We start from the raw sequence: 27,337 nt of genomic DNA, 5'->3' as shown, positions 1-27,337 counted from the left end.
CACGCTCGGACGCTGGTTATGACAAATAGTTGGTCGAAGTCCGGGGCCCTCAGTACAGGTTCAGATGTAAGGGCCGCCTTAAGCTGGTTGAGAAATGTCAGACAGCCTTTAGTCCACTGAACGGCAGTTGGCTGTCTTTTCCTGGTCAGGACTGTCAGTAGGGTGGAAAATTGGCTGTAGTGTAGTACAAATCGTTGGTAATATCCAGCCAAGGCCAAGAAGGATTGGACCTGTTTCTTTGATTTAGGGACAGGCCAATTTTGGATAGCATTTACCTTAGCTTGTAGGGGGTTGATCGTACCTTGACCCACCTGCTGTCCAAAGTACGTTACCTTGTTTAGGCCTATTTGATGCTTTTTGGCCTTAACTGTTAATCCTGCCTCCCTTATGTGCTGGAAGACAACTTGGAGGTGCTCCAGGTGTTTTGCCCATGAATCAGAGAAGATAGCCATATCGTCAAGGTAGGTGACTGCAAATTACCCAGATGCAGTCAGAAAGTTATCTACCAGTCTCTGGAAAGTGGTGGATGCATTTCGCAGTCCGAAAGGGAGCACATTAAATTCATACAACCCTACATGGGTGATGAAGGCGGGCCTTTTCTTGGCTCGGTCATCTAGCGGCACTTGCCAGTACGCCTCATTTAAGTCTAAGACTGAGATGAAATGGGCACGACCCAGTTTCTCCAATAGCTCATCTCTGGGTGGCATTGGATAGTTTTTTGGATGAGTTACATTATTTAGCTTATGGTGGTCCACACAAAAGCAGATTTCCCCATCTGGTTTGGGAACCAGAACCGCTGGAGAGGCCCATGCACTCTGAGAGGCCCATCTGTAACATGTCTTTGATTTCCCTTTTTATTGCAGTTTTGGCTTGAGGAGCCATCCGGTAGGGTTGGGCTCTAATTGGGTGAGCATAACCTGTGTCAATAACCATTCTCTCCGTCCTGGGATGGCTGAAAACATTGGCGCGAAGCTGGTGCACAGCTCCTGGATTTGCTGTCACTGCTTAAGCCCAAGGGTGATGGAAAAGCTCACCTTTTCTACACCACCATTGCTTTTTCCTTCATAGTAGACTTTTTCAGGCCACTCAGCATTGTCTTTCTCCTGGGCTGTAAATGGGAGAATCTTGATTTCTCAGGAATAAAAGGGCTTTAGAGAATTAACATGCTATACTTTAGGTTTTAGGGTTTGGTTTAAGAACACTATGAGGTAATTAACAGCTCCCAGGCGCTCTCGGACTATAAATGGCCCCTCCCACGATGCTTCCATCTTATTGGCCTGGAGCGCTTTCAGGACCATGACTTGGTCACCTACTCTGAAGGAACGCTCTCGGTCATGTTTATTATACCAGGCCTTTTGCTCTTGTTGAGCATCCTGTAGGTTTTCTTGAGCAAGGGCTAGAGAGTCCTTGAGGGTGTTTTGCAGGTTGGTTAGGAAGTCCAAAATGTTAGTTCCTGGAGATGATGTAACCCATTCCCATTGCTGCATGACCAACTGTAGTGGCCCCTTAACTTCATGGCCATAAATGAGTTCAATGGGTGAAAACCATAAACTTGGATGTGGTACAGCCCTGTAGGCAAAGAGCAACTGCTGCAACACTAGGTCCCAATCATTGGAGTGCTCATTCACGAATTTACATATCATGGCCCCCAAAGTCCCATTAAACTTCTCCAGTAGGCCATTTGTTTGATGGTGGTAAGGGGTGGCAATCAAGTGGTTCACCCCATGAGCTTTCCAAAGACGTTTCATGGTCCCTGCCAGAAAGTTAGTTCCCGAATCTGTAAGGATGTCAGAGGGCCAACCTACCCTGGCAAAAATGTCTGACCATGCCTGGCTCATGCTTTTAGTCCTGGTGTTGCTTAAAGCTATTGCTTCCGGACATCGGGTGGCAAAATACATGATGATCAGTATATACAGCTTTTCTCTGGGTGTCTTCTTCAGGAAAGGACCCAGAATATCCACAGCTACATGCTGAAATGGAACCTCAATGATGGGGTGTGGCTGGAGAGGGGCCTTGACCTGGTCTTGGGGCTTTCCCACCCTCTAGCACACCTCACAAGACCAGACATAGGTAGAAACATCCTTGCCAATCCCCTCACAGTGGAATGACTTCCCTAAAAGGTCTTTGGTCCTGTTCCCCCTCAGCATGGCCACTAGGGTGATCATGGGCTAAGCTCAAGAGCTGTCCCCTAGTTGGAGTTACCAAACTGTCTCTGAGGATGCCAATCATCCTTGTGCACACCAGAAAGGGTCTCCTCATATAAGAATTCTCCTATAACAAACCTGGACCTATTAGAAGAGCTGAGAAGTGGTGGGTCGCTCCATGCCGCCATCCAAGCTCCCTTGAGTGTCTCATCCGCTTCCTGCTCTGTCTGGAACTGCTTCCTTGATGCTGGAGACATTAGTTCCTCACTGGGTTGTGGACTTGGGCTTGGTCCCACTGGAAGCAACGTAGGTGATGGGGTTGTTTCCATTGTCTGTGAACCGCTCTCTGCTGGTGTACTAGGTGGTATTTCAGGCTCCAGTTGAGCCTCTTGCTCCGGTTTAGCTGCTGCTGTAGGTGCAGGCTCTGTGACACCCTTTGGTGCTGCCTCCCCTGACTCTGGCAGGGTTGGAAGCATGGGCTCTGGTGCTGACTGCTCCGCCAGCTCTGATCCTTGGGCTGGTTCTGGCTGGGTTCCAGGAACTGGATTTACAACTGCTGCCATAGACTCGTTTCACCACCTCTGGCTTGGCTCCTGTAGGAGGCTTAGGAATGGAGTTAAGTGTGGAGGCCTATTTAGCCTGGCTGCGGGTAACAATCCCCACCCTTTTTGTTAGCTTCACATGGTTGGCTAAGTCTTCTCTCAGCAGCATGGGAATTGGATAATCGTCATAGACTGCAAAAGTCCATATTCCTCACTAGCCCTTGTACTGGACAGGAAACCTGGCTGTAGGCAAGTTAAGAGGTGGCCTTAAAAGGTTGCACTTGCACTTGGGCCTCTGGGTCGATGAATTTGGAGTCCACCAGGGTTTGGTGGATAGCTGACACCTGTGCACCAGTGTCTCTCCACGCAGTAATCTTCCTCCCGCTCACACTCACAGTTTCCCTTTGCTCTGGTGGTATTTGTGAGGCATCTGGGCCTGAAGGTTCTTGGTGGGACTCCGAGGTGATGAGCTGCAGTCAGCTGGTGCTCTTGGGGCAGATGGCCTTTACATGCCATAGCTCATTACATTTAATGCATCGCCCAGCTGACTGCGAGCTGGGGCAAGTTGGGTGGTTGGAAAGTGGGGTGGTGGGATGAGAGGGCATCTGGGATCTCCCTGGCTGTGTGGAGGGCTCCTCTTTGCAAAATGGGGCTTTGGGATGACCCCAGTGGTGGGGTGTCGTCTCGGGTTGCCCCTTCTGATATCCTCTCAAACTGCTACTAGCTTTCTTCTTCTCCGCCACCTCCATCCATTTGGTTCCAATCTCCCCCACCTCGATTACAGTTTTGGGCTTCCCATCGGGGATGTACCTTTCTGTTTCCTCAGGAACACCCTCTAAGAACTGCTCCATTTGCATTGGGAGAGAGAGATCTTCCAGAGACTTAACACTTGCTCCTGATACCCAGGCATCCCAATTTTTTATGATGTGATAGGCGTGTCAGGAAAATGCCACGTCCACCTTAGGGCTCTGAACCACAGACAGGCATGCTCAGGTGTTAGCCCCATTCTAATTCTGGCCTTTTTAAAAAAAAAAGTTCGTAGTTGTTCGTGGGTTCTTTAGGCATTTCAGCTGCTACCTCTGCTAAGGGTCCACTGAGCTACGACCTCAGTTCCACCATATACTGGTCTGTAGAGATGTTGTATCCAAGGCAGGCCCTTTCAAAATTTTCTAAGAAGGTCTCTATATCATCGCATACCTCGTATGTGGGGAATTTCTTGGAATGGGGAGTGGCACCTGGAGAAGGACTGTTAGGGTTACCTGGTAGACCCAGCTTAGCCCTTTCCAGCTCTAAGCGCTTCAGCTCTAACTCTGCCTCCAAGCGCTTTGCCTCTGTTCTCTCCTCCGCTTCCACCTCCAAGCGCTCGTTCTCCACTTCCAAGCGCTTCATCTCTAGGTAGAAATTCCTTTATGCCTCAGTTAGAACTTGGCCTGAGTTAAAGGCCTCCCTCCCTCCCTCCTGGCACTGGGATCTCGGTTGGGGGAGGGCTATCCCTTCCGTCCTGGGGAGTCCCCGTTCATTTCCGTCATGAAGCTGGATGTCTGGGCTTAATCTGGGTCTGTATTCTCTGTGGTGTGCTGCTTTGGGAAGACTGGTTTTTCTAAGGTTTTGGTGCCTGACCTCAACCTCATGCACAGGGCTGCCCTACTCTAGCGTAGCTATTCTGTTGCCACACATATAGAAAAGAAAACAAAATAAACGGTTTGTTGGACTCCCTGGCTTTGCAGGCTGATCCCTTTGCAGGCCTGTTCCCCCACAGGCAGCAAAAACAAGAAAAGAGAAGAAAAGAAAAGAAAAGAAAAGAGGGGGGAAAATACATTTGGAACTTCGGCTTTTTGCTAGATCTTAAAAGAAACAATTACAAAAATTAAGCATTAAGGTAGCTTTCTTGAGGTTCAGTTTAAAGGTTACAAGCAAAAGAAAAGCATCTGGGGTTAGCACAGAGGAGATCCGCAAGCCAAAATAATAAAAAATAAACCTGATTGCATCTAGCTAAACATTCCTAATTTACTTATACATTTGTGGGGTTTCAAATAAGTAATTCTAGGCATTATCTGATGAAGCCTTACACAGCATTCCTGCTTATAGCATTGCTGCTCCGTGTCTCCTTCTCCAGAGAATAACAGACACAGACAGACAAAGGGAAGTTTTTTCTCCATTTTTAAAAGTTCTAGCCTTCCCATTGGCTCTTTTGGTCAGGTGCCCACTCCTTTTCCTTTACCTGGGGAACTTTGTTAACCCTTTACAGGTAAAGCAAGCAGAGAACAGCCACTAAAAGGAATTTTATAGCTAAATGGCTGGCTGGGTGTCCATAAACGGGAGCTACCCCACCACTTTATTTATCACAGACCCCAACCTGGAGCTCCAGCGTTTACACTGCATAATGCAGGCCCAAGTCCAACCACCCATATCCCAGACTTCCAGCGCCCTCCCAAAATGTGGCTGCCCTTTGTTCATAATGTGGTGTGAGAAAACTTGACTGTCCCCCAAACTTGGCTTTCCAGAGGATGAAGAAAGTCAGCCTGTGGGGATTTGGAAGTCTTTTGGCAGACTCCGAGAGCATGACCCCCATAAGACTGCATCTCTACAGCAAAGTAATAGGGCTTGAACCCTGGGTCCTGGCTTGACTCAGACTTACACCCTCAGCTCCCATGAGGTCCTCAGTCTGAGCCCTGGGTTAGCACAATTTGTGTTTAGACAGAAGGGGGGTTAGGCTTGAGCCTTTGTTCAAACCCTGGGCTTACATTCCAATGTAGACATACCCTGAATGAGCCCCTAGGCACTACCACAATACCAAATAATAAATAATAGTATCAACAGGGCAAAGGCATTTTTACTACTGTAGTGCCCAACCCTGTCAACACTGGCATTTTCAACATGGCTGCTGCTAAGGGAACTGCACTGGTGCCACACCAACAGTGCAAAAACTTTAAGTACAGATGCACCCAGTTAGTATTTGTTTGGAAACTGCATCAAGAAATCAACCTTATTTACTCTCCCACTCCCTTTACATTGTCCTACCAGATCTTTGTTTGCTTTTGGAGAAATCCCAGTTACAGGTATGTTTAGTGGAACTATAATGTGTTACTCTCTTCTTCTGTACTAAATGTTCTTGGTGTTCTGCAAAGAGAATATGATTGCTCTTTGAGAGAGGTGGAAGCAGGATTGTAGGGTGTGATGGGATCCCAGGTTACAACCTGGAACTGTGGAAACTTTCCAGCATGGGCTGTCTCTCACAATGCTTTGCTAGTGACAAGCAGCAAACCCCTCCAGGTGCTGTTATCACTCACTCAGCAACATGCGGAGACACATCTAGCTAACTTGCATGAATGTTCTCTAAACCATTCATGAACCATACACAGGAAAACACGAGCAAATCCTTCCAGCCTTGCACCCCAGAAATGTACTGCCTTACACTGCTCAAGACCTTCTTTTGAACAATGGAAGCTCATTAATTAGTTTGCTCATCGTCAAAGGATAGTGGACACTCAGCAACCATTGCAATCTGAGCAGATTCCCTAAGCACTTCAGACAAACTCACTGGTAAGGATAAAACATTAAAATAAGTTTATTAACTACAGAAAGATTTTAAGTGATCATAAGTGGTAGGCAGAAAAGTCGGAGATAGTTACCTAAGAAATAAAAATAAAATCACAGTCTAAATCCTAAACTTTCAGACTAAGCAAGAATTGAATTAAACAGCCTTTCTCATCCCACCTGATGTTTCAGGCAGGTTACAGTTCTTAATACACAGGCTGAATTTCCTTCTCAGCCTGGGACCAGTTTCTTCAGTTGAAAGTCTTTGGCCACTTCTACATGACCCGCCGGATCGGCGGGTAGTGATTGATCTATCGGGGATCGATTTATCGCGTCTTGTGTAGACGCGATAAGTCGATAGCTCTGCCATCAACTCCGGAACTCCACCACGGCGAGAGGCGGAAGCGGGGAAGCGGCGGCCATCAAGGACGTGAAGTAAGTGATTCTAAGTCGATCTAAGATATGTTGATTTCAGCTACGCTATTCTCGTTGCGTATCTTAGATCGATTTCCCCCGCCCCCCAGTGTAGACCAGGCCTTTGTCTTCCCAGCAATCTTGTTGCCTTCAGTGTAGGTGGGAGAGGAGAGAGACGGTCCCGTGATACTGCTGTCCCTGATTTTACACAGTCAGTTCATGTCCCAGGAAAAACACTGGCCCAGACGTGTCCTGGTAGGCCTTGCCGAGTCACAAAGTTGAGCAGTCCTCCTTGTGTGGTACTTGCACAACTGTCTCTTGCAGAATTGCAACTCTCATGTTTAAAATTCCCTTGCTGGTCAATGGCACGTGATGGTTGCTTAACACCCATTTGGGTGTGTGTCACCACCTTAGTCATTGAAGTGCTAGCAGTGGGCGTCTCCCAAACTCACAACATATTTCAATAACAACCATATAGCAAAATCTCATAACTTCCTACACATTAACGTATACATATTTTGACAGAACAATGAGTTTCAGCAGATTGTGATGTTTCATAAGGTACCGTACATAGCGTGCTTTTTTATGAAATATCACAACCATATACAAATGGTGAATATGGTGGTTACAGGGTGCTACTTTGAGGTACAGTGTGTCATAGGGAATGAAGGGAATGAGGTGTAATTCGATCTCCTCTGCTCTTTGCAGGAGTAGCACACAGGAACCAGTTACTGTTAACATAAGAGGCTTTGTGTTGCAATTTCTTAGTTCCCTGAAAGCACCCAAGATTGCAGGGCTTAGCAAACTTTATCCCAATTCACCAGCTCATGGAAATGACAATAATATAGAGACCAATAACAGTAATTAAACTTGGAAAATAAATAAGATATAGACAGTCCATGTCCAATGCATGCGGCATCTCAGTGCTGGGGAAAAGCTGTCTGTAATTAATGGCAAGAAGTGGCACAGGGGACAAAATGATTATAGATCTTCTTTAAAGGTATGCACACAGGAATTAGACGTGTGATGCTAGCTGGGCAAACAAAGCAATCTGGCAACTTCAGGCCCCTCCATTCTCCACTTATTTGGCTAGTTTAATAATGCTATTTTTAATTGGGAATGATTGATTTTACTCAAGCCCGCTGACAGCAATACCAGATCCTAGGGCAGAACAATCAATGGGTGCCCATGTGGACATGGTTTGCCTGACATTTGGGTGGTGCTGCACCTGCGCTGGCTCATGCCCAGCGAGCTGCCAGCTGCGCTTTTCTGACACGGCCAGGGCTTCTACATGCCCACCCGGTAGGGTTGCCAACTGTCTAATTGTGCAAACCCAAAGACCCTTGCCGTGCCCTGCCCTTTCCCTGAGACCACGCCCCATCCCGTCCCTTGTCCGAGCCCCCCCACATTCACTCCATCCCCCCTGTCTCCATTACTCGCGCTCCCCCACCCTCACTCACTTTCACCAGGCTTGGGTAGAGGGTTGAGTTGTGGAAAGGGTTGCAGGGTCTGGGAGGGATTTTGGGTGCAGGAGGGGGTGCGGGGTCGGGCTCCGGGAGGGAGTTTGGGTGCGGGGTCGGGCTCTGGGAGGGAGTTTGGGTGGAGGCTCTAGGCTGGGGCAGGGGGTTGGAGTGCAGGAGCAGGTCAGGGGGTCAGCACTTACCTTGAGTGGCTCCCGAAAGCGACCGGCACACCCCTCTGTAGCAGCTCCTAGGCGGTGGTTCCAGGGCGGTTTCTGCCTGCCACTGCCCAGCCAATGTGAACTGTGGAGTTGGTGCTTGGGGTGGGGACAGCGTGCAGAGACCCCAGACCCCTGAGCAGTGGCCCCCTTTGCCCTCCCCACCCCCCAATCAGCGGGCCTGATCTTACTTAACTACTGTTGACTCTTTTCTTGTGAACATAATTGAAAAAGTGAGTTCTTAGGGGGGATACAAATAAAGGGAATGCTGCAACAACTATGAGGAGCCTCCTAGGGACTTATCAAAGCTATGTGAATGGCAGCATGATGGCAGGTGAAATTCAGTGTTGGTAAACTCAGTGTAACCCAGATTGGAAGGAATAATACATACTGGCACTACTTATGCACATTGCTGGGTTCTCAGCACTGACCACTCAGGAAAAAGACCTGGGTGTCATTTGGACAGCTTTAGGAAAGCTGCTGCTGAGTGTGCAGCAGCAGACAAAATAAGCAAAAACAAAAGTTAGGCTACGTAAGGAGTGGTATGGAAAAGGATACTAAAAATATTATGCCAAATAGTCAGGGTTCAAGCTCAGAAGGGACCACCAAATCATCCTGTCTGTCAGGCCATCAACACCACCCCACACTTGCACACTAAACCCAACAACCCAAAGAAAGGACGTGTTAGAAATGTACAAAATAATGAACAGTCTGGAGAAGATAAACTAGTCACTCCTACTTACTCTGTTATAATGCTAGAACAAGAGGACTTCAAATAAAACTGAAAGGCGGTAAATTTACAACTGACAGAGACTTTTTTTGCACAACACATACCTATCCCTTGGAACTCCTAGCCACAAAATATCACTGAAGAATAGAGCTTAGCAGGATTCAAAAAAGGATTGAACATTTATATGGGTAATGAAAACATGCACAGTTACATTAGACTGGATTTAAAAAACCCACAAACCTTCAATCTTCAGGCATAAGACAACCTCTGATGGGATTAGGAAGAAATTTCCCGTGTGTTCATATAATTCCATAATCACCCACTTAGAGGTTCCTTTCTCTGAATCATCTCGTTTTGGCTGTTGTCAGAGATGGGATACTGGACTAGAAGGACCATCGGTCTGATCTGGTATGGCCTTTCTTATTAGAGTGGTGGCCTAGTGGACCAGAACTGGGTAGTATTTCATGTCTTGTAAATTGTGTGGGAAAGCATGAGGAGAATTGTGCAAGAAAAGGATGAGTAAAGTTTGAGGCTGACAGTTGGTGAAGGTTGTGGTTTGATGTGACATAAGAAATTAGGAAGGAAATGGAGCAGAGTAACATAAGGGCCTTGAAGATGAAGACAAGAAATTTGAACTTGAACAGGAGGGAACAGAGCAGATTAATTGATACTAAAGGTTTATTTACACTTAAAGCACTGTGCCACTGTAGTGCTTCAGTGTAGACACTACTGATGCTGACAGGAGGAGTTCTCTCATGGGAGTAGGCAATCCACCTCCCTGAGAGGCAGTAACTAGGTCAGCGGAAGAATTCTTCCTTGAATCTAGTGCTGTCTACACAAGGATTTAGGTTGGCTTAACATCACTCAGGTGTGGATTTTACTGACATAGTTAAACCAATCTAATTTTCTGGTGTAGACCAGGCCTAAGTGGAGAATTAGATTTAGAAGTTTCTTTCATTTTATGTTTACCTCCCAAAGCTTAGTAAACCAGCTGGGAATATGTAATATTTCTATCATAACCATAAAGATGACATTTCTTTCTCTTTCCCCACCAGGGTATCTTCAATCAGTTCCAATGTAGCAGTGAGAAAGTACTGCCCTCTGATGCCCTACGCAGTGCTCTTGCAAAGACCTTTCAGGATGAGCAGCGCTTCCAGCTGGGCATCATGGATGATGCTGCTGAATGTTTTGTGAGTATGCTGTTTGTGTATCACAATTATACGGGTAGCTGGCCAGTTTTGCAGGGGTGTATAGAAAACACCACACTAAATTATTTTGATTCTCATAGCCACGTGTGTATAGGGACTGTATTATATGTATTATAAAAGAGAGGTGGTCCTGAGTCCCAAAGTTTGTAGTGTTCAGGTGTGTGTTTTTGTTGGGGACCATTGCTAATGAATGAGAAATGGAAACACAGTCCCTCTTCGTTTTTGTAGCTGAAACTGTGCTCAGTTGCTGCTGACCGTTTCAAATGTTGTTTGGACAAGGCTTATGTGGAGAACTCCTTGTTTGCAAAATTGTGACAAATTGGGATAGAATGCCCAGAGCTTCAAGAGAGTAACTTTCTTGACCGAAGGGGGCAATAGTTTCCTCCTATGACAACTCTTAGTTGTGTTGAGCTTCTTGCCAGACATCTGGCCTAGGTATGTAAAGTTGGGATGCTCATGTAACTCTGAGATCAGACTGTCATGTAGCAACTTTAAAATGTGTTTTTAATTAGACAGCTGCTAATATGCAGCATCTGAGCTGTATGGGAGCACCTAGTCTTACAAGCCATCCCCTTTGAATGGTTCCACCGCAGCAAGAGATTCCCATCAGAATACATTGTAGGCAGTTTGCAAACTTGGCCATAGGGGGCCAGGGTGTGGGTGGGTTTGTATTTCCAACTCGGAAGGAATTTTAAAATAAAAAATTAAAAGAACATTGCTGAGTTTGCAAAATAAATCTGTTTGCCATATGTAACATAAGAATAATATCACTTCTCTAACTCACAGGGATGTTCTGAGAATAAATACACTAGAGTGTGAGGCTCTCAGATACTATGGAAATGGGGCCATATAAATACCTAGTGTGACAGGGTCGAGCCAGATGGCTACAGGAGAGTAATAGAAGGCAGATATATTAGCCCCAGGTTAAGTAGGTCCCTTTTCCCTGGGTAAGGTAACAGGGAAGGTTCCAGAACAATCAGGAACCTTCTGGAGACAATTAAGACAGACAGGCTGATTAGAACACCTGCAGCCAATCAAGAAGCTGCTAGAATCAATTAAGACAGGGTACCTGGGTTTAAAAAGGAGCTCACTTCAGTTTGTGGTGCACGTGTAAGAAGCTGGGAGCAAGAGGCGCTAGGAGCTGAGAGTGAGAACGCATACTGTTGGAGGATGGAGGAGTACAAACATTACCAGACACCAGGAGGAAGGTCCTATGGTGAGGATAAAGAAGGTGTTGGGAGGAGGCCATGGGGAAGTACCCACGACCACCACTCCCAAGAGGAGAAGGCGGGTGGTGGTGGTCGGGGACTCTCTCCTCCGGGGGACTGAGTCATCTATCTGCCGCCCTGACCGGGAAAACCGAGAAGTCTGCTGCTTGCCAGGGGCTAAGATTCGCGATGTGACGGAGAGACTGCCGAGACTCATCAAGCCCTCGGATCGCTACCCCTTCCTGCTTCTCCACGTGGGCACCAATGATACTGCCAAGAATGACCTTGAGCGGATCACTGCGGACTATGTGGCTCTAGGAAGAAGGATAAAGGAGTTGGAGGCGCAAGTGGTGTTCTCGTCCATCCTCCCCGTGGAAGGAAAAGGCCTAGGTAGGGAGCGTCGAATCGTGGAAGTCAACGAATGGCTACGCAGGTGGTGTCGGAGAGAAGGCTTTGGTTTCTTTGACCATGGGATGGTGTTCCATGAAGGAGGAGTGCTGGGCAGAGACGGGCTCCATCTTACGAAGAGAGGGAAGAGCATCTTTGCCAGCAGGCTGGCTAACCTAGTGAGGAGGGCTTTAAACTAGGTTCACCGGGGGAAGGAGACCAAAGCCCTGAGGTAAGTGGGAAAGCGGGATACCGGGAGGAAGCACAGGCAGGAATGTCTGTGAGGGGAGGGCTCCTGCCTCATACTGGGAATGAGGGGCGATCAACAGGTTATCTCAAGTGCTTATATACAAATGCACAAAGCCTTGGAAACAAGCAGGGAGAACTGGAGGTCCTGGTGATGTCAAGGAACTATGACGTGATCGGAATAACAGAGACTTGGTGGGATAACTCACATGACTGGAGTACTGTCATGGATGGTTATAAACTGTTCAGGAAGGACAGGCAGGGCAGAAAAGGTGGGGGAGTAGCACTGTATGTAAGGGAGCAGTATGACTGCTCAGAGCTCCGGTACGAAACTGCAGAAAAACCTGAGTGTCTCTGGATTAAGTTTAGAAGTGTGTGCAACAAGAGTGATGTAGTGGTGGGAGTCTGCTATAGACCACCGGACCAGGGGGATGAGGTGGATGAGGCTTTCTTCCGGCAGCTCACGGAAGCTACTAGATCGCATGCCCTGATTCTCATGGGTGACTTTAATTTTCCTGATATCTGCTGGGAGAGCAATACAGCGGTGCATAGACAATCCAGGAAGTTTTTGGAAAGCGTAGGGGACAATTTCCTGGCGCAAGTGCTAGAGGAGCCAACTAGGGGGGGCGCTTTTCTTGACCTGCTGCTCACAAACCGGGTAGAATTAGTGGGGGAAGCAAAAGTGGATGGGAATCTGGGAGGCAGTGACCATGAGTTGGTTGAGTTCAGGATCCTGACGCAGGGAAGAAAGGTAAGCAGCAGGATAAGGACCCTGGACTTCAGGAAAGCAGACTTCGACTCCCTCAGGGAACGGATGGCCAGGATCCCCTGGGGGACTAACTTGAAGGGGAAAGGAGTCCAGGAGAGCTGGCTGTATTTCAAGGAATCCCTGTTGAGGTTACAGGGACAAACCATCCCGATGAGTCGAAAGAATAGTAAATATGGCAGGCGACCAGCTTGGCTTAATGGTGAAATCCTAGCGGATCTTAAACATAAAAAAGAAGCTTACAAGAAGTGGAAGGTTGGACATATGACCAGGGAAGAGTATAAAAATATTGCTCGGGCATGTAGGAATGTTATCAGGAGGGCCAAATCGCACCTGGAGCTGCAGCTAGCCAGAGATGTCAAGAGTAACAAGAAGGGTTTCTTCAGGTATGTTGGCAACAAGAAGAAAGCCAAGGAATGTGTGGGCCCCTTACTGAATGAGGGAGGCAACCTAGTGACAGAGGATGTGGAAAAAGCTAATGTACTCAATGCTTTTTTTTGCCTCTGTTTTCACTAACAAGGTCAGCTCTCAGACTGCTGTGCTGGGCATCACAAAATGCGGAAGAGATGGCCAGCCCTCTGTGGAGATAGAGGCGGTTAGGGACTATTTAGAAAAGCTGGACGTGCACAAGTCCATGGGGCCGGACGAGTTGCATCCGAGAGTGCTGAAGGAATTGGCGGCTGTGATTGCAGAGCCACTGGCCATTATCTTTGAAAACTCGTGGCGAACCTAACCAAAAAAAAAAAAAGGCCACTCCTAGGGTTTGTCTACACTTAAACTGCTGCACTGAAGTGGATGCACCTCTGTAGCACTTCAGAAAAGATGCTACATACACCGATGCGAGGGCGTCTCCTGTTGGCGTATGTACTCCACCTCCCTGAGAGGCGGTAGCCCTCTCTTCGACATAACGCTCTCTACACTGAGAGTTAGGTTGGTACAACTGCATCGCTCAGAATTTTGGACCTTCCACACTCCTGAGCAACGTAGTTATATGACATAAGTGCTAGTGTAGACTGAGCTTTAGGGCTGGTCTGCACTAAACATTAGACTGACCTACCTACATTGCTTAGGCCTTGGAAAAATTACAAGCCCTATGTGATATAATTAGGTCAATCTAACCCCCACTGTAGATACGGCTAAGGCTTGGTCTACATTAGCAAATTAGATTCTTCTTCGAGTGCTTGCTCATGTCCATTCCATTCTAGATGTGTGCACGCCCACGTGCACAGTTGTCAGTGACTTTTGCCTTAGCGGTATCCATAGTTCGGCTGTGGTGCCCTCTGGAGTGCTGCGCTCATGTGTCAGTATATCAGGAGTTGCCGGCCCTACTGCCTCTCAGTTCCTTCTTACCACCCATGGTGGCATAGGTGCCGACTCCGTGGGTGCTCTGGGGCTGGAGCAACCATGGGGAAAAATTAGTGGTTGCTCTGCACCAACTGGCAGCCAAGCTCCCCACCTCACCTCCTGTTAGCCGACGGCCAAGGATGTTTGGTGAGGTGCCAGCTATGCCCGTTTATACCATCCGTGACTTTAACCGCTAGGACGCACTGTCCCTTCGCGGCGGGCAGCCCGGGCTAGGCTGACGGATGTCCCAAGGTCCTAACCACCCGTGACTTTAACTGCTAGAGCTCAGAGCACCTTCGCAGCAGGCAGTCAATACTGACTGACAGGTGCCCCAATGGCAGCACTAAGAGCCTCTCCACACCCGTGACTTTAACTGCTAGAGCTCAGAGCTCCTTCGCAGCGGGCAGCCAGGATTGACTGACAGGTGCCCCAAGAGTTTGCCCCGTGGAGGCGGCACAACTCAACGCTAGGCTCTTAGTACTCTCACCTAATGGCCAGGCTTTAGAGCCAAAACGGCTGAGGTTCTTTAATTGTGTTGGCTGCTTTACAGTAAACCAGAGAAAACAAGTCAGGCTTATGCATAAATGGTTACCAAAATTTATTAAGCTAGATTCTAATCATGTGGTTACAAAATTGCTAGTGCCTACTTATTTAAATGTAGAGATGTTACACACACAAACAAGTTACAAAACTGAAGCCACAATCCCAAAGAAAGAAAACAAAGTATAGAGCTCTATTTCAAAATATGTGTACACTAAAGATAGGAGATCAGGTGTGAGTGCTTCTTACCCTCCTTGCATCTCTCGATTCCAGCGGTGCCAAGCCAGGATTGGTCACTCAATTCCGCGGAAAGACGAATAAGGGACAAGGCGTAGGGACCCTCTTAGCTGCAGAAGCCTTGGGAGGCTGTCACTTATCTGACCAGCAGATAGATAGTGAAAAGCACTCAAAAATCATGTTGCTGTAGGTCCCCTACTTATACCTCTGTACTCCTTTATTCTCTTTCTCCTTTCTTATGCCAAATTGAGGCTGGTCTGTCGGGGTGACGCCAGCTTTCGCAAGAGTAGTTTACACTTGCAAGGGAGAGAAACAATAAGTTTCGACTACTGGACATTTCTTTTATCAGGGTAAATATTTTCCCACCTAGGATGTTGGTGTGTGTGCATCACGCTATTTAGTAGGGGCTAAGAGCCATGTCTGTCACAGGGCCTCTGCCTGCTGTGAGCTTAATCGTTGTATCTGTTCCCAGAGGCACATTGTAGCAGCACACCTGTGCTTTCACAGCTTCAAAGGCTGTGCTGGAATATATGTTAAGTGCCCTGTTCCAGCTTCCTCCTGTGTTTCCAGCAATGCTGGTTTTGGGGGGGCGGGGGGGGCTGGCTGGCTGGCTACACCGCCTCCTCCCCTCAGTGTGCCACATCCCCACTTCTCCGCCTACCTCCCAGCGCTTGCCGCCACCAAACAGCTGTAGCAAGCTCCAGGAGGGAGGGGGGAGGAGTTAGAACTTGGCGTGCTCAGGGGAGGAGGCGGAGAAGAGGCGGGGCGGGGATTTGGAGAAAGAGTCGAATAGGGGCCTGGAGGGGGCCGAGTTGGGGTTGGAATGGAGGTGGGAGGGGGTGGTGCAGGAGTGGAGTTGGGGTGGGGCCAGAGGCAGAGGGGGTCGAGCCTATGCATGATGGTTACCATAGAATATCAAAGTTGGAAGGGACCTCTGGAGGTCATCTAGTCCAATCCCTTGCCCAGAGCAGGACCAATCCCCAGCTAAATCATCCCAGCGAGGGCTTTTTCAAGCCTGACCTTAAAAACTTCTAAGGAAGGAGATTCTGCCACCTCCCTAGGTAACGCATTCCAGTGTTTCACCAGCCTCCTAGTGAAAAAGTTTTTCCTAATATTCAACCTAAACCTCCCCCACTGCAACTTGAGACCATTACTCCTTGTCCTGTCCTCTTCTACCACTGAGAATAGTCTAGAACCATCCTCTTTGGATCCACCTTTCAGGTAGTTAAAAGCAGCTATCAAATCCCCCCTCATTCTTCTCTTCTGTAGACTAAACATCCCCAGTTCCCTCAGCCTCTCCTCATAAGTCATGTGTTCCAGACCACTAATCATTCTTGTTGCCCTTCACTGGACTCTCTCCAATTTCTCCACATCCTTCTTGTAGTGTGGGGCCCAAAAGTGGACACAGTACTCCAGATGAGGTCTCACCAATGTCGAATAGAGGGGAACGATCATGTCCCTCGATCTGCTGGCAATGCCCCTACTTTATACATCCCAAAATGCCATTGGCCTTCTTGGCAACAAGGGCACACTGTTGACTCATATATAGCTTCTCTTCCACTGTCACGCCGAGGTCCTTCTCTGCAGAACTGCTGCCTAGCCATTTGGTCCCTAGTCTGTAGCGGTGCATGGGATTCTTCCGTCCTAAGTGCAGGACTCGGCACTTGTCCTTGTTGAACCTCATCAGATTTCTTTTGGCCCAATCCTCCAATTTGTCTAGGTCCCTCTGTATCCTATCCCTACCCTAATGTTGGTTGGAGTGTCTCTCTCTCTCTTGCCTAGCAAGTGGTCAGTAGTTTCCTTCTTCGCTGTAGTTAGTAAGTTAGGGTCCCATGGGGACTTTGCCCCAGGCAGAGCATGCCCTGGTCTCCGGATTTTAATCCGTGCTCTGACTATAATAGGTCTATGCCTGTTAGTGACCCCCATGGCAGCTGTCTGAAGTGCTTGGGGGGATTGCATATAAAAGAAAAGTGTTGAATCTGTAAGAACTTGTGTCTCAGGACACAAAAAGAATGCAACATCCGTTTGAGAGCCCTCCTCATGGAGGCTGCTCTCCGCCTAGCCTTGGAGCCGTCCCAGCTGGATTCAACTCCCAGTACTTTGGTCTCAGTGCGTTGTGCACCCCCAGCACCAGGCTCTACTTGGCACCATTCCCCTTTGCCAGTAAAGAAGTAAAAAAAGCGGGACCCAGCACCAAGCAAGAAGGCCCATGGGGCATTGGGTAAAGGACCCTGTTATGGCTGCCTGCCCACCCAGGAGCTACATGAGGTACATCCCCTAGGGGACCTCCTACCCCCTCCCCCGGGGATCCGTCACCATCTCCAGGGAGCAGTAAGGGACCCACACTCATGGCAGAGTCAATGCCTTCCCATTGCAGCTGGCACTGCATGCTGCGATGGACCCAGAAAAGGCTCCCTACAAGGAGCCTTTCAGAAAGCCTCTCAGAAGGTGAGTGAACGCCGCCAGTCTCCAGAGCCGAGGTAGAGCTCTTTGTGACCACACCCCAGGTCACTGGTTCACTGCTTCAGATTATTGGCACTTCACTCCTGGTCTCTGCCTTCTCAACGAGACTCATCCAGAGGGAGGTGCCGGTCACCATGTGGTTGGCACTGGTCATCCTTCTGCCAACTATCTCCACGATGTCAATTGCCATCACCTAGACCACAGGTACGTTCCGCAATGTGGTGCTGATCCCCCTACTCCCAGCACCAATCTGCCTATTCAAGGTTCTGTTCATCCACAGTGATGGTTAGCCACCAGACTCAGGTGTCCACAGCCCCGCTGCGGTCACCAGAGGAGGATTCCTCTGGCACAGAGAGGGAGTTCAGCCCCTCTCTGAGACAGCACCGCTGTGACAGGGCTCCTGAGGTTGTGTCCACCTCCGCAATGCCATCCTGGCAGCAGGGCCGGTGGCCAGTGCAATTGCCCTATTGGAGTGCTTGGGGCATGCCGATCATGCCAATGCCCCCCTCGGACCAATTGTCGGTTACCGATTCAGACAAATATCAGGTTTGAATTCCTATACCTGCACCCTCTTGCAGGGTCCCTGGTCGTATCTGCCATCAATTACAGAGACAGGCAGGGTCAGGTGAGTGGCACCCCAAAAATAAAGATGCCAAGAGGTTAGACTTATTTGGCAGAAAAAAATATTCAACAACAAGCCTCCAATTTAGGGTCTCTACCTATCAGGCCCTACTTGGAAGATACAGTTTGATTTAGTTGGGGATTGGTCCTGCTTTGAGCAGGGGATTGGACTCGATGACCTCCTGAGGTCCCTTCCAACCCTGATATTCTATTCTAACCTGTGGGATTCTATTGGCAAGTTCAAAGAGAGCCTCCCACAGGAGTTCGCCTTTCTCACAGAAGAGGGAGGGTGGTAGCCAGGGGTGTCCTCCAGATGGCCTGGGACTTCATGGACTCGGCATCTAGGGTGGTCGCCTCTGCAATAGCCATGAGGCGTAGCTCCTGGTTACAGACTTCTGGGCTGTCCCAGGAGATGCAATCCACCCTCCAGGATTTCCCTTTTGAGGGAACGGGGCTCTTCTTGGAGCTGACTGATGCTAGGTTACAGGGCCTTAAAGACTCCTAGGCCACCCTCCGCTCCTTAGGCCTACAGACTCCTCAGCAGGCCAGAAAGCTGGTCTGTCCCCCTCTGCCTCCACCGTTGTCGAGGTCTTGGGGTACCCCTCGTTCCGGCTCCTACGAAAAGGACAAAGACGGGGTTTAAGCAACGTCTCGTCCACCTGCCCAGCCTGCTCCTTCTTGGGATCAAGGCAGCCAGAAGCAGTCATTTTGAGGGTGTGTCCGAGGATGATGCCCCAGTCACTTCACCATATCTGTTCCCCATCTTCCTCAACTGCCTCCACCCTTTCTGGTCAGCCTGGTCCAATATCACCTTGGACCTCTGGGTGCTCGACAGTCTTGTTAGGCTATATGCTGCAGTTTGTAGCTGACCAACCCTTCTATCCTCCTTCCCCATCCCTCTTCAGGAACCCTTCTCACGAGCAACCCTTTGTTCAGGAGGTCAAAAACCTCCTGAGCCTAGGGGAAGTGGAAGAGGGTTCCGCAGGACATGGAAGGGAGAGGATTTTACTCCCATTACTACTTCATTCCGAAGGCAAAAGGGGACCTCAAACTTACCCTAGACCTGTGCCACCTCAACAAATCATCTCTCAAAAAGTTGAAGTTTCATATGATTTCCCTGGGCTCCATCATCCCCTCCCTGGATCTGGAAGACTGGTATGCCGCCCTCGATTTAAATGATGTGTGTTTCCCTATTTCTATATTCCTGGGGCACCGACGTTTCCTCTGTTTCACATTGGGCCAGCGCCATTTCCAGGTCACAGCGATGCGCTTTGGTCCCTCGTTAGCCCTGAGAGTTTTCACGAAGTGTATAGCACCAGTGGCCACTTACCTGCGATGTCAGGGAGTCAAAAAGTACCTGTGCTTCGACAACTGGTTGATAAGCATCCGGTCCTCAGATTAGGTGTGGAGGCGTCTCGATCTGGTCTGTTCCACCTGCAGTGACTTGGGCCTGATAATAAACGAAAAAAAGTCAACCCTCACCCCAGTGCAATGCATAGAGTTCATTGGGGCGGTACTCGACTCCGCTTGAGCCAGAGCCTTCCTCCCCGAGGCCATGGTGGACCTCGTCTCATCTCTGCATGCCCAACCATTCACTACTGCCCACATGTGCCTGAGATTGTTGGGTCATATGGCAGCATGCACTTATGTGGTCTGGCATGCATGACTCTGTCTCAGGCCCCTGCAGGTGTGGCCAGTGTCGGTCTATGTCCCCAACCAGCACAGTATGGACCCAGGTGATCAGGATTCCAGACGGCGTACTGTTGTCTCTTACCTGGTAGCAAGACCCCATGTCAGTGCTGGAGGAAGTCCCCTTTGCGGCCCCAATCTCATTGGTGACTGACTCTCATCTCCGACGCTTTGGTTCTGGGTGATTTGAGTACTCAAGGCCATTGGTCCAGTCGCGATTTGTCCCTGCACATTAATGTCAGGGAGCTCAGGGTGGTTCGCCTAGCCTGCCAGGCCTTTCGGCCTCACTTACAAGGTGGGGTGGTTCAGGTCCTAGCAGACAATGTGGCCACGGTCTTCTATATCAACAAGCAGGAGGGAGCCAGATCATCTGCCTTATGGCAGGAAGCACTCTGGCTCTGAGATTTTTGCCTGCAGCATGAACATCCATCTTGCGGCTGCTCACCTCCCAGGGCCCAGGAACACTTGGGTGGATTGCCTCAGCAGAACATTCTCATCTCCCCAAGAGTGGTCCCTTCACCTGGAGGTGGTCAGTTCTATCTTCCACAGGTGGGGAACTCCCCAAGTGGACCTATTCGTGTTCAGGCAGAACAGAAAATGCTAGGTCTTCTGCTCGTTCCAGGGCAGGGGCCGGGGATCCTTGTCGGATGCCTTCCTGCTCCCATGATCGGGGGCTCTGATGTACGTCTTCCCTCTTGTGCTGTTTCTGCACAGGGTCCTCATGAAGATCAAGCAGGACAGGGTGAAGGTCATCCTCATAGCGCCAGCGTGGCCACGCCATCACTGATTCAGCACGCTGCTAGACCTCTCGGTGGTGACCCTGTTCCAGATGCCACTCAGGGTGGACTTGTTGTCCCAGAACCACAGCAGTCTCCTGCACCCGAACCTGGCGGTGCTTCGTCTGACAGCTTGGCTGCTGTGTGGCTAAACACACAAGAAGGCAGTGCTCGTCCAAGGTCCAGCGAGTCCTGTTGTGCGGTAGAAAGCCCTCCACCACGGCCAGCTACTTGGCCAAATGGAAGTGATTCACCTGCTGGATGGCAAATAAGGGGGTCTGTCCCAAGCGAGCCCCGTTGCAGAGCATTCTAGACTACTTCCTGCACCTCAAGCTTCAGGGCTTGTTGCTTTCATCCATCAAGGTCCATCTAGCAGCCATCTCGCCTTCCACCCACCACTCAAAGGCAGGTCGGTTTTGTCTCAGGATATCACAGCCAGTGATAGGTGTGGAGAGCCCCTACCCACAAGTCAGGGATCCTGTTCCTCCATGGGACTTGAATCTGGTACTGTCATGTCTCACGGGTCTCCCCTTCGAGCCTTTGACTTCCTGCTCTCTTCTTCCTAAGTTACTTATTGGTCTTCTTTCTGAAGCCACATAAGTCGGAGGAGGAATGCAGGCTACATGCCCTGGACGTCTGGAGGGCTCTGGCCTTCTACCTTGAAAGGACCAAGCCATTTTGCAAGTCGGCGCAATTATTTGTCACTGTCGCCGACAGGATGAAAGGTCAACCTGTTTCCTCTCAGAGAATTTCCACCTTGATCACTGCCTGCATTCTCTTTTGCTATGATCAAGCAAAGTTGCCTCCCCAGCAATCATCACCGCCCACTCTACCAGAGCCCAGGCCTCTTCGGCAGTCTTTTTGGCCCAAATGCCTATCCAGGTCATCTGTAGGGCGGCCACCTAGTCGTCGGTCCATACCTTCACATCCCACTATGAACTTACCCAGCGGACCTGGGATGACGCTGGCTTCACATAGAGTGAATTGACATGAGCAAACGCTCGAAGAAGAAAAAACGGTTTCCTTCCTTTTGTAACTGTTGTTCTTCGAGATGTGCTGCTCACGTCCATTCCATTACCCATCCTCCTGCTCCTTTGTCGGCGTTTTTGGCAAGAGGGAACTGAGAGGGCGCAGGGCTGGCGGCGCCTGATATACCGTGGCATAAGCGTGGCACTCCAGAGGATGCCACAGCTGGCCCTATGGATACCACTAAGGCAAAAGTCTCCAATAACTATCTGCCCAGAAAATATCGTCATGGATCATGGCCTGCATCTGCTACTGTTGTGAGTTGACTCAGGTGCCCCCGCCGGCGATCGTGACGGCTCAGTTGGCTAGGGGCACAGGTGTCATCAGTAGCCTTCCTGGAACAGGCGCCAATCCAAGAAATCTGGCGGGCTGCGACCTGGTTGTCCATCCACATGTTCGCATCTCATTATGCACTTACACATCAAGCTCACAAAGACGCTGGCTTTGGCAGAACAGTGCTGCAAGACCATGAACTCCGAGCCCGCCTCCATTGGTACTGCTTGTGAGTCACCTACAATGGAATCGACAGGAGCAAGCACTCGAAGAAAAAATGGTTATCTACTTTTCGTAATTGTTGTTCTTCAAGATGTGTTGCTCATGTTGATTTCATTACCCACCCTCCTGCCTCTTTGTCGGCATTTTCAGCAAGAGGGAACTGAGAGGGCATAGGGTTGGTGGTGCCTGATATACCGCCACATGAGCATGGCACTCCAGAGAGCGCCACAGCCAGCCGTACGGATACCACTAAGGCAAAAATCTCCAACAACTGTGCACGTGGGCCTGCACAGACCTAGAATGGAATGGACGTGAGCAACACATCTCAAAGAACAGGAGTTATGAAAAGTAGATAACTGTTTTTAGTTTTAACAGCGTCTGTCAGGAGGAGTATGAAAAATCCATACCCCCCGAAAAATCCATACCAAGAATACTTCCATCAACCTAGCTACCACTCTGTGGGAGGTGGGGGATTACCTACACTGAGGGGAGAGTCCCTCCCATCACCCTAAGCAGTATCTACACTGGGGAGTTGCAGCAATGCAGTTGTGCTGCTGTAGTATTTTAAGTGTAGGCAAGCTCTTGGTTGACAGAAGAGTTCTGCTGACCTAGCTACCGCATCTTGAAGAGGCAGGTTTACTACATCAATGGGAAAAACATCGTCTTCTGGTGTAGGAAGCACCTACAGTATAGTGCTACAGTGGCACAACTGCAGTGCCGTAGCAATGCTGCTGCAGCCACTGTAGTGTAGACATACCCTTATGCTGCAATAAGGGTGCCCACATAGATGCTGATGTTGGTTTAACTATAATACTCGTATAATTCTAGGAGTATAACTGATCAAACTTTCCTGTATGGACAACTGCTAGGGCAGACATCACTCCATTGCTTTGCACTCAGTTAACCTTTTCAAGGTTTTCTTTGCAATCATAAGGACTAGAGACTTAGGCTATGTCTACTCTGCGCACCTTACAACGGTGTGACTGTGCCACTACAACCATGCCATTGTTAGGTACTCAGCTTAGCTGCTTTTTGTCACCGGGGCCATAACTTCATCAGTGGGAGAGCGTTTCCGGCTGACAAAGTGGTGTCCACACAGAGGCTTTCCAGCGTTAAAACTTTGGTCGTTCGGGGGTGGGGGGTTTCACACCCTGAGGGACAAAAGTTTTAGCGACAGAAGTGCAGTGTAGGCATAGACTTGCTTTTGGGGTTGAGGGGAACTGAATGCTTAGTTCCTGCAGCACAAGATGGCAGCCTGAATTTGGGAGTCTGTGCCTAATGCTTAATCTGTGTCCAGATACCGAGTCCTCTGTGGCCTTTCTCCTATCTGTCCAAGCTGGTCAAGTTAAGTGGTTAAAACAATACTAATAGAGGTATCTGTGGCCTTCTTACCATAAATCCATGTTGACGTACTGGGAGGGATCCTGAAACAAGAGCTTCTAGGATGCAGAGAACGGAGGGAGTTGTTTGAAATAACCTCTAGGTATCAGTGCTCATGAGACAGATTGTGTTCAGTACTCTTGCTTCTTGCAGAATTTCATCTGCCTCTCCATTAGTAGTCTAGCTCTTTGTTATAAAGTTCCCTTTCATACCAAGTTTTGGGTGCACGGTGTAAAATCCATTGATTATACAATAATTAATAAGAGTTACTCCAGGATGATGAGCCTGCAGTTAGGCTGTTGTCTTCCAGACAGTGTCAGCCCACTGTTTAAACACCACAGAGCTGCTGTGCCCATTTCACTTAAGCCAAACCATTGACATTTGCGAATTTGTCAGAACAAATGATAGAACCTGCAGATAGGCTAGTAAATAAATAAAAAGGTTAATTGGTGTAGCATTCCAGATAAAATACACGTAGCTATTTTGTTTAATATCAATGAAATGCCAATCTCTTTAGTTCCTAAATGCATTTAGGATGTTGGGAAGAGCACTCCATCCTGTTGTAAAATGTGACTTTTTAACACAGCATTATTTTAGTATTTCTGAGATATTGTAGTGAGTTATGTGTAATTAATTTTCGTTTGTTTACATTACAAATTACCAACTTTTTCACTTTTTTCCTCCTTTCGGGATAGGAGAATCTCTTGATGCGGATTCATTTCCACATTGCGGATGAGTCAAAAGAAGACATCTGCACTGCTCAGCACTGCATTTCTCACCAGAAGTTTGCAATGACCTTGTTTGAACAGGTGAGATAGTGGTATCTTTTTACACAAAGCACCCACTCCCCATTTAGGTTTAGTTCCTCAGAAATCTGGCATCATGTCTGAAGAAATGTCAGACAGGCACAGCTAGGATTGCCACCCATCCGGTTTATACTTGGACAGTCCAGTTTTTGGCTTCTGTGTCCGGGTACCATTTAGGGTTGCCAGGTGTCCAGTTTTTGGGGACCTGGCAACTCTAATTTATGGGGCAGGGGGACACGCCGGGTCATTAACCTGTGCCAGTCTCTGCTCAGGTGGAACTGCCTCCTACCTGCAGCCAGGCTCCTTGATCGGATCCAGTGAGTGACATGGGAGCGGGGGGGCGGGGGAGAGGAGAGAGTGATGAGGGTGGAGCCTTGGGGGGCGGGGGAAGAAGTGCGTGGGGGCAGGCCCTCAGGGTTTCGTTTATCTGCAGTTAGAAAGGTGGCAACCCTAGGCACACAATACGTGACATGGACTCATCAGTTTAGCCTTCTCATGGTATTACTTTCCCTTCCTGTTTTAGTGTGTCTGTACCAGCTGTGGTGCCACCTCTGACCCTCTGCCTTTTATCCAGATGGTACATTACATCTCCACCACTTCACTCTGGTGAGTCTGGGGTTTTATATGGGAAAAGAGTTTACCTTGTTTACAGTAGCACCTTGGTCATGGTATTTTTCTGCACTGTCACATAATTCGACATACAGAACGTTCTCTGCTCATTATTAGTGGAGGATAGCTGTGGTCTGGAACATAAGGCTTCTGTGGGACAGAAGATTAGGATGGAGATTAGATGTAGATCAAGAATTTAGGTGTATTGACAGAGCTGTAGAGATAGAGGACTGTTTATGGCAGGGAGTTACATAGAACAGAGAAACAGGTACTTGAAGAGCTGTGTTAGGGAACAGGGCTGGAAAGGAGTAGTACTACAGTTCAGGGCTGAAGAACATTGACAGCTGTGGTGCCCAGAACTGGAACAGAAAAGAGTAATTAAGGCCAAGATTGAATTACATTGGTAGAACTGTGTGGTAGGCTGAACTGAAATATCAAAGGGTAGTTCAGTTCAGGTTCACTTTCATGAGCATTAAACCAATTTTTTTTAAACTAGCATTTCTGTGGTTCATATTCATGAAATCCTTCCTGTAAGATTATTTCAACACTGTTTCTGTTGCAAAGCTACTTTATCTTTGTTCCTAACAGTATTACAATCTCATTATAGGGCTTTCAGTTTAAACAGAGATTTACCTGTAAAATCCTAGTACTACATTTAGACTACAATGTATCAATAAATATTTAAGTGGAAAACTGAGTTATTGTTTTAACTTTCAGCTTCAGACAGCAGCTTCATGTTGTTTCTGCACATGAAGTTATCTAAGAGCTGTCAGTGTTGAACGGTGGAAGCCTGACTGTCAGGAGCACATAAAACAACGAATAATTTTTTAAAATTCCCCAAATGAGTTTTCTGGCTAATTAGTTATTTGATGAACAAATACACTAAAAGCACTATCAGCCAAAAGGAAACCCTAAAATGGGAGGTATCCACTTGTTAAGCCTATAGAAGGTGCATTGAATTGTTAAACACTAGTTTACTTATTCTTCTTGCCCCTCTAGATGAAAACCACTTCATAGATAACCAGCTTAAATAAGTAGACAGTATAACTTATCGGCATTATTCCTACTTTGCATGTTCTCTTGGAATTATAAGAAAACATTTTACACTTAATTCAGTCAGATGTCTTATCCTGAGAGCAAGAAAGTAAATTATGTACACATTATTCTGTATGATAAATAGAGCTAAAAATCTAGAGGCCCTTAAGCATTCCTCTTATCCTCTCTTGGTAAATCAGTTATGGTTTAGTGTCATTAAACCTGATGATATAACATACAGACTACCATGAAACGGAAACTAAAAGAATAAATGAATGAATAAAAATAATAGCTAAAAATATTTGCTCCAAATAAATAAAAAAGAAAATGCATAAAGCCTTGGCTCCAGCCATCTAATAGTTTAGGAAAATAGCACGTTTTCCTTTCTCCAAATGCTGGTGACACAAATGATTATCTACAAGAAACTGACCAGAGATGATAAAAGGCTGAGGTTACCATCTATTTTCGAAAGCCTGATTGAGATGGAAATAAATTAACTGCCCACCTGCTGCCCAGGATAAAAGCCATGCAATGGAGGAGTGAAAAGGGATTTGGATACTGTCTTGAAAATCAGAAATAGCTTCTGTCATGCAAATCAGTGGGGGGAAATTGTGACTGAGGGTATGTCTATGCTACGAAATTAGGTTCAATTTATAGAAGTCGGTTTTTTAGAAATCGTTTTTATATAGTTGATTGTGTGTGTCCCCACACAAAATGCTCTAAGTGCATTAACTTGGCGGAGTGCTTCCACAGTACCGAGGCTAGCGTCGACTTCTGGATCGTTGCACTGTGGGTAGCTATCCCACAGTTCCTACAGTCTCCGCCACCCACTGGAATTCTGGGTTGAGATCCCAATGCCTAATGGGGCAAAAACATTGTCGCAGGTGGTTCTGGGTACGTCATCAGGCCCTCCCTCCCTCCGTGAAAGCAACGGCAGACAATTGTTTCGCCCCTTTTTTCCTGAGTTAACTGTGCAATGCCATACCACGGCAAGCATGGAGCCCGCTCAGCTCACTGTCACCGTACTTCTCCTGCGTGCTGGCAGACGCGGTACTGCATAGCTACACAGTAGCAGCTCATTGCCTTGTGGCAGCAGACAGTGCAATAGGCCTCATAACTGTCGTCGTCATGTCCGAGGTGCTCCTGGCCGCCTCAGTAAGGTCAGTCAGGAGCGCCTGGGCAGACATGGACGCAGGGACTAAAAGAGGAGTGACTCGACCAGGTCATTCTCTTTAGTCCTGCCAGCAGTTCTATTGTACCGTCGTATGGCGAGCAGGCAGGAGATGAGGTTGGCTAGCAGTCCTATTGCACTGTCTTCTGCCGTGTAGCCAGGAGATGAAGATGGCTAGCAGTCCTACTGCACCCTCTGCTGCCAGCCAAAGATGTAAAAGATAGATGGAGTGGATCAAAACAAGAAATACACCACATTTGTTTTGTATTCATTTGCTTCCCCCTC

At 48.2% G+C, this 27,337-nt stretch overlaps 1 protein-coding gene across 3 annotated transcripts in view; it reads left to right on the top strand.

The window, feature by feature from the left end:
• Positions 1-27,337, top strand: part of USP54 (ubiquitin specific peptidase 54) — a 270,589-nt gene that overhangs the window by 144,257 nt on the left and 98,995 nt on the right. For all 3 annotated transcript variants that reach the window (XM_084635210.1, XM_084635211.1, XM_084635212.1), the window contains 3 exons: positions 10,101-10,235; positions 24,127-24,240; positions 24,761-24,843. In XM_084635210.1, coding sequence (XP_084491336.1) covers positions 10,101-10,235; positions 24,127-24,240; positions 24,761-24,843 — 332 coding nt within the window. The remainder of the gene's footprint in view (positions 1-10,100; positions 10,236-24,126; positions 24,241-24,760; positions 24,844-27,337) is intronic.

Source organism: Lepidochelys olivacea (genome assembly GCF_965140295.1).
Source record: "Lepidochelys olivacea isolate rLepOli2 genome assembly, chromosome: 7".
NCBI lineage: Eukaryota > Metazoa > Chordata > Testudines > Cheloniidae > Lepidochelys > Lepidochelys olivacea.
This window is presented reverse-complemented; position numbering and strand designations above follow the sequence as displayed.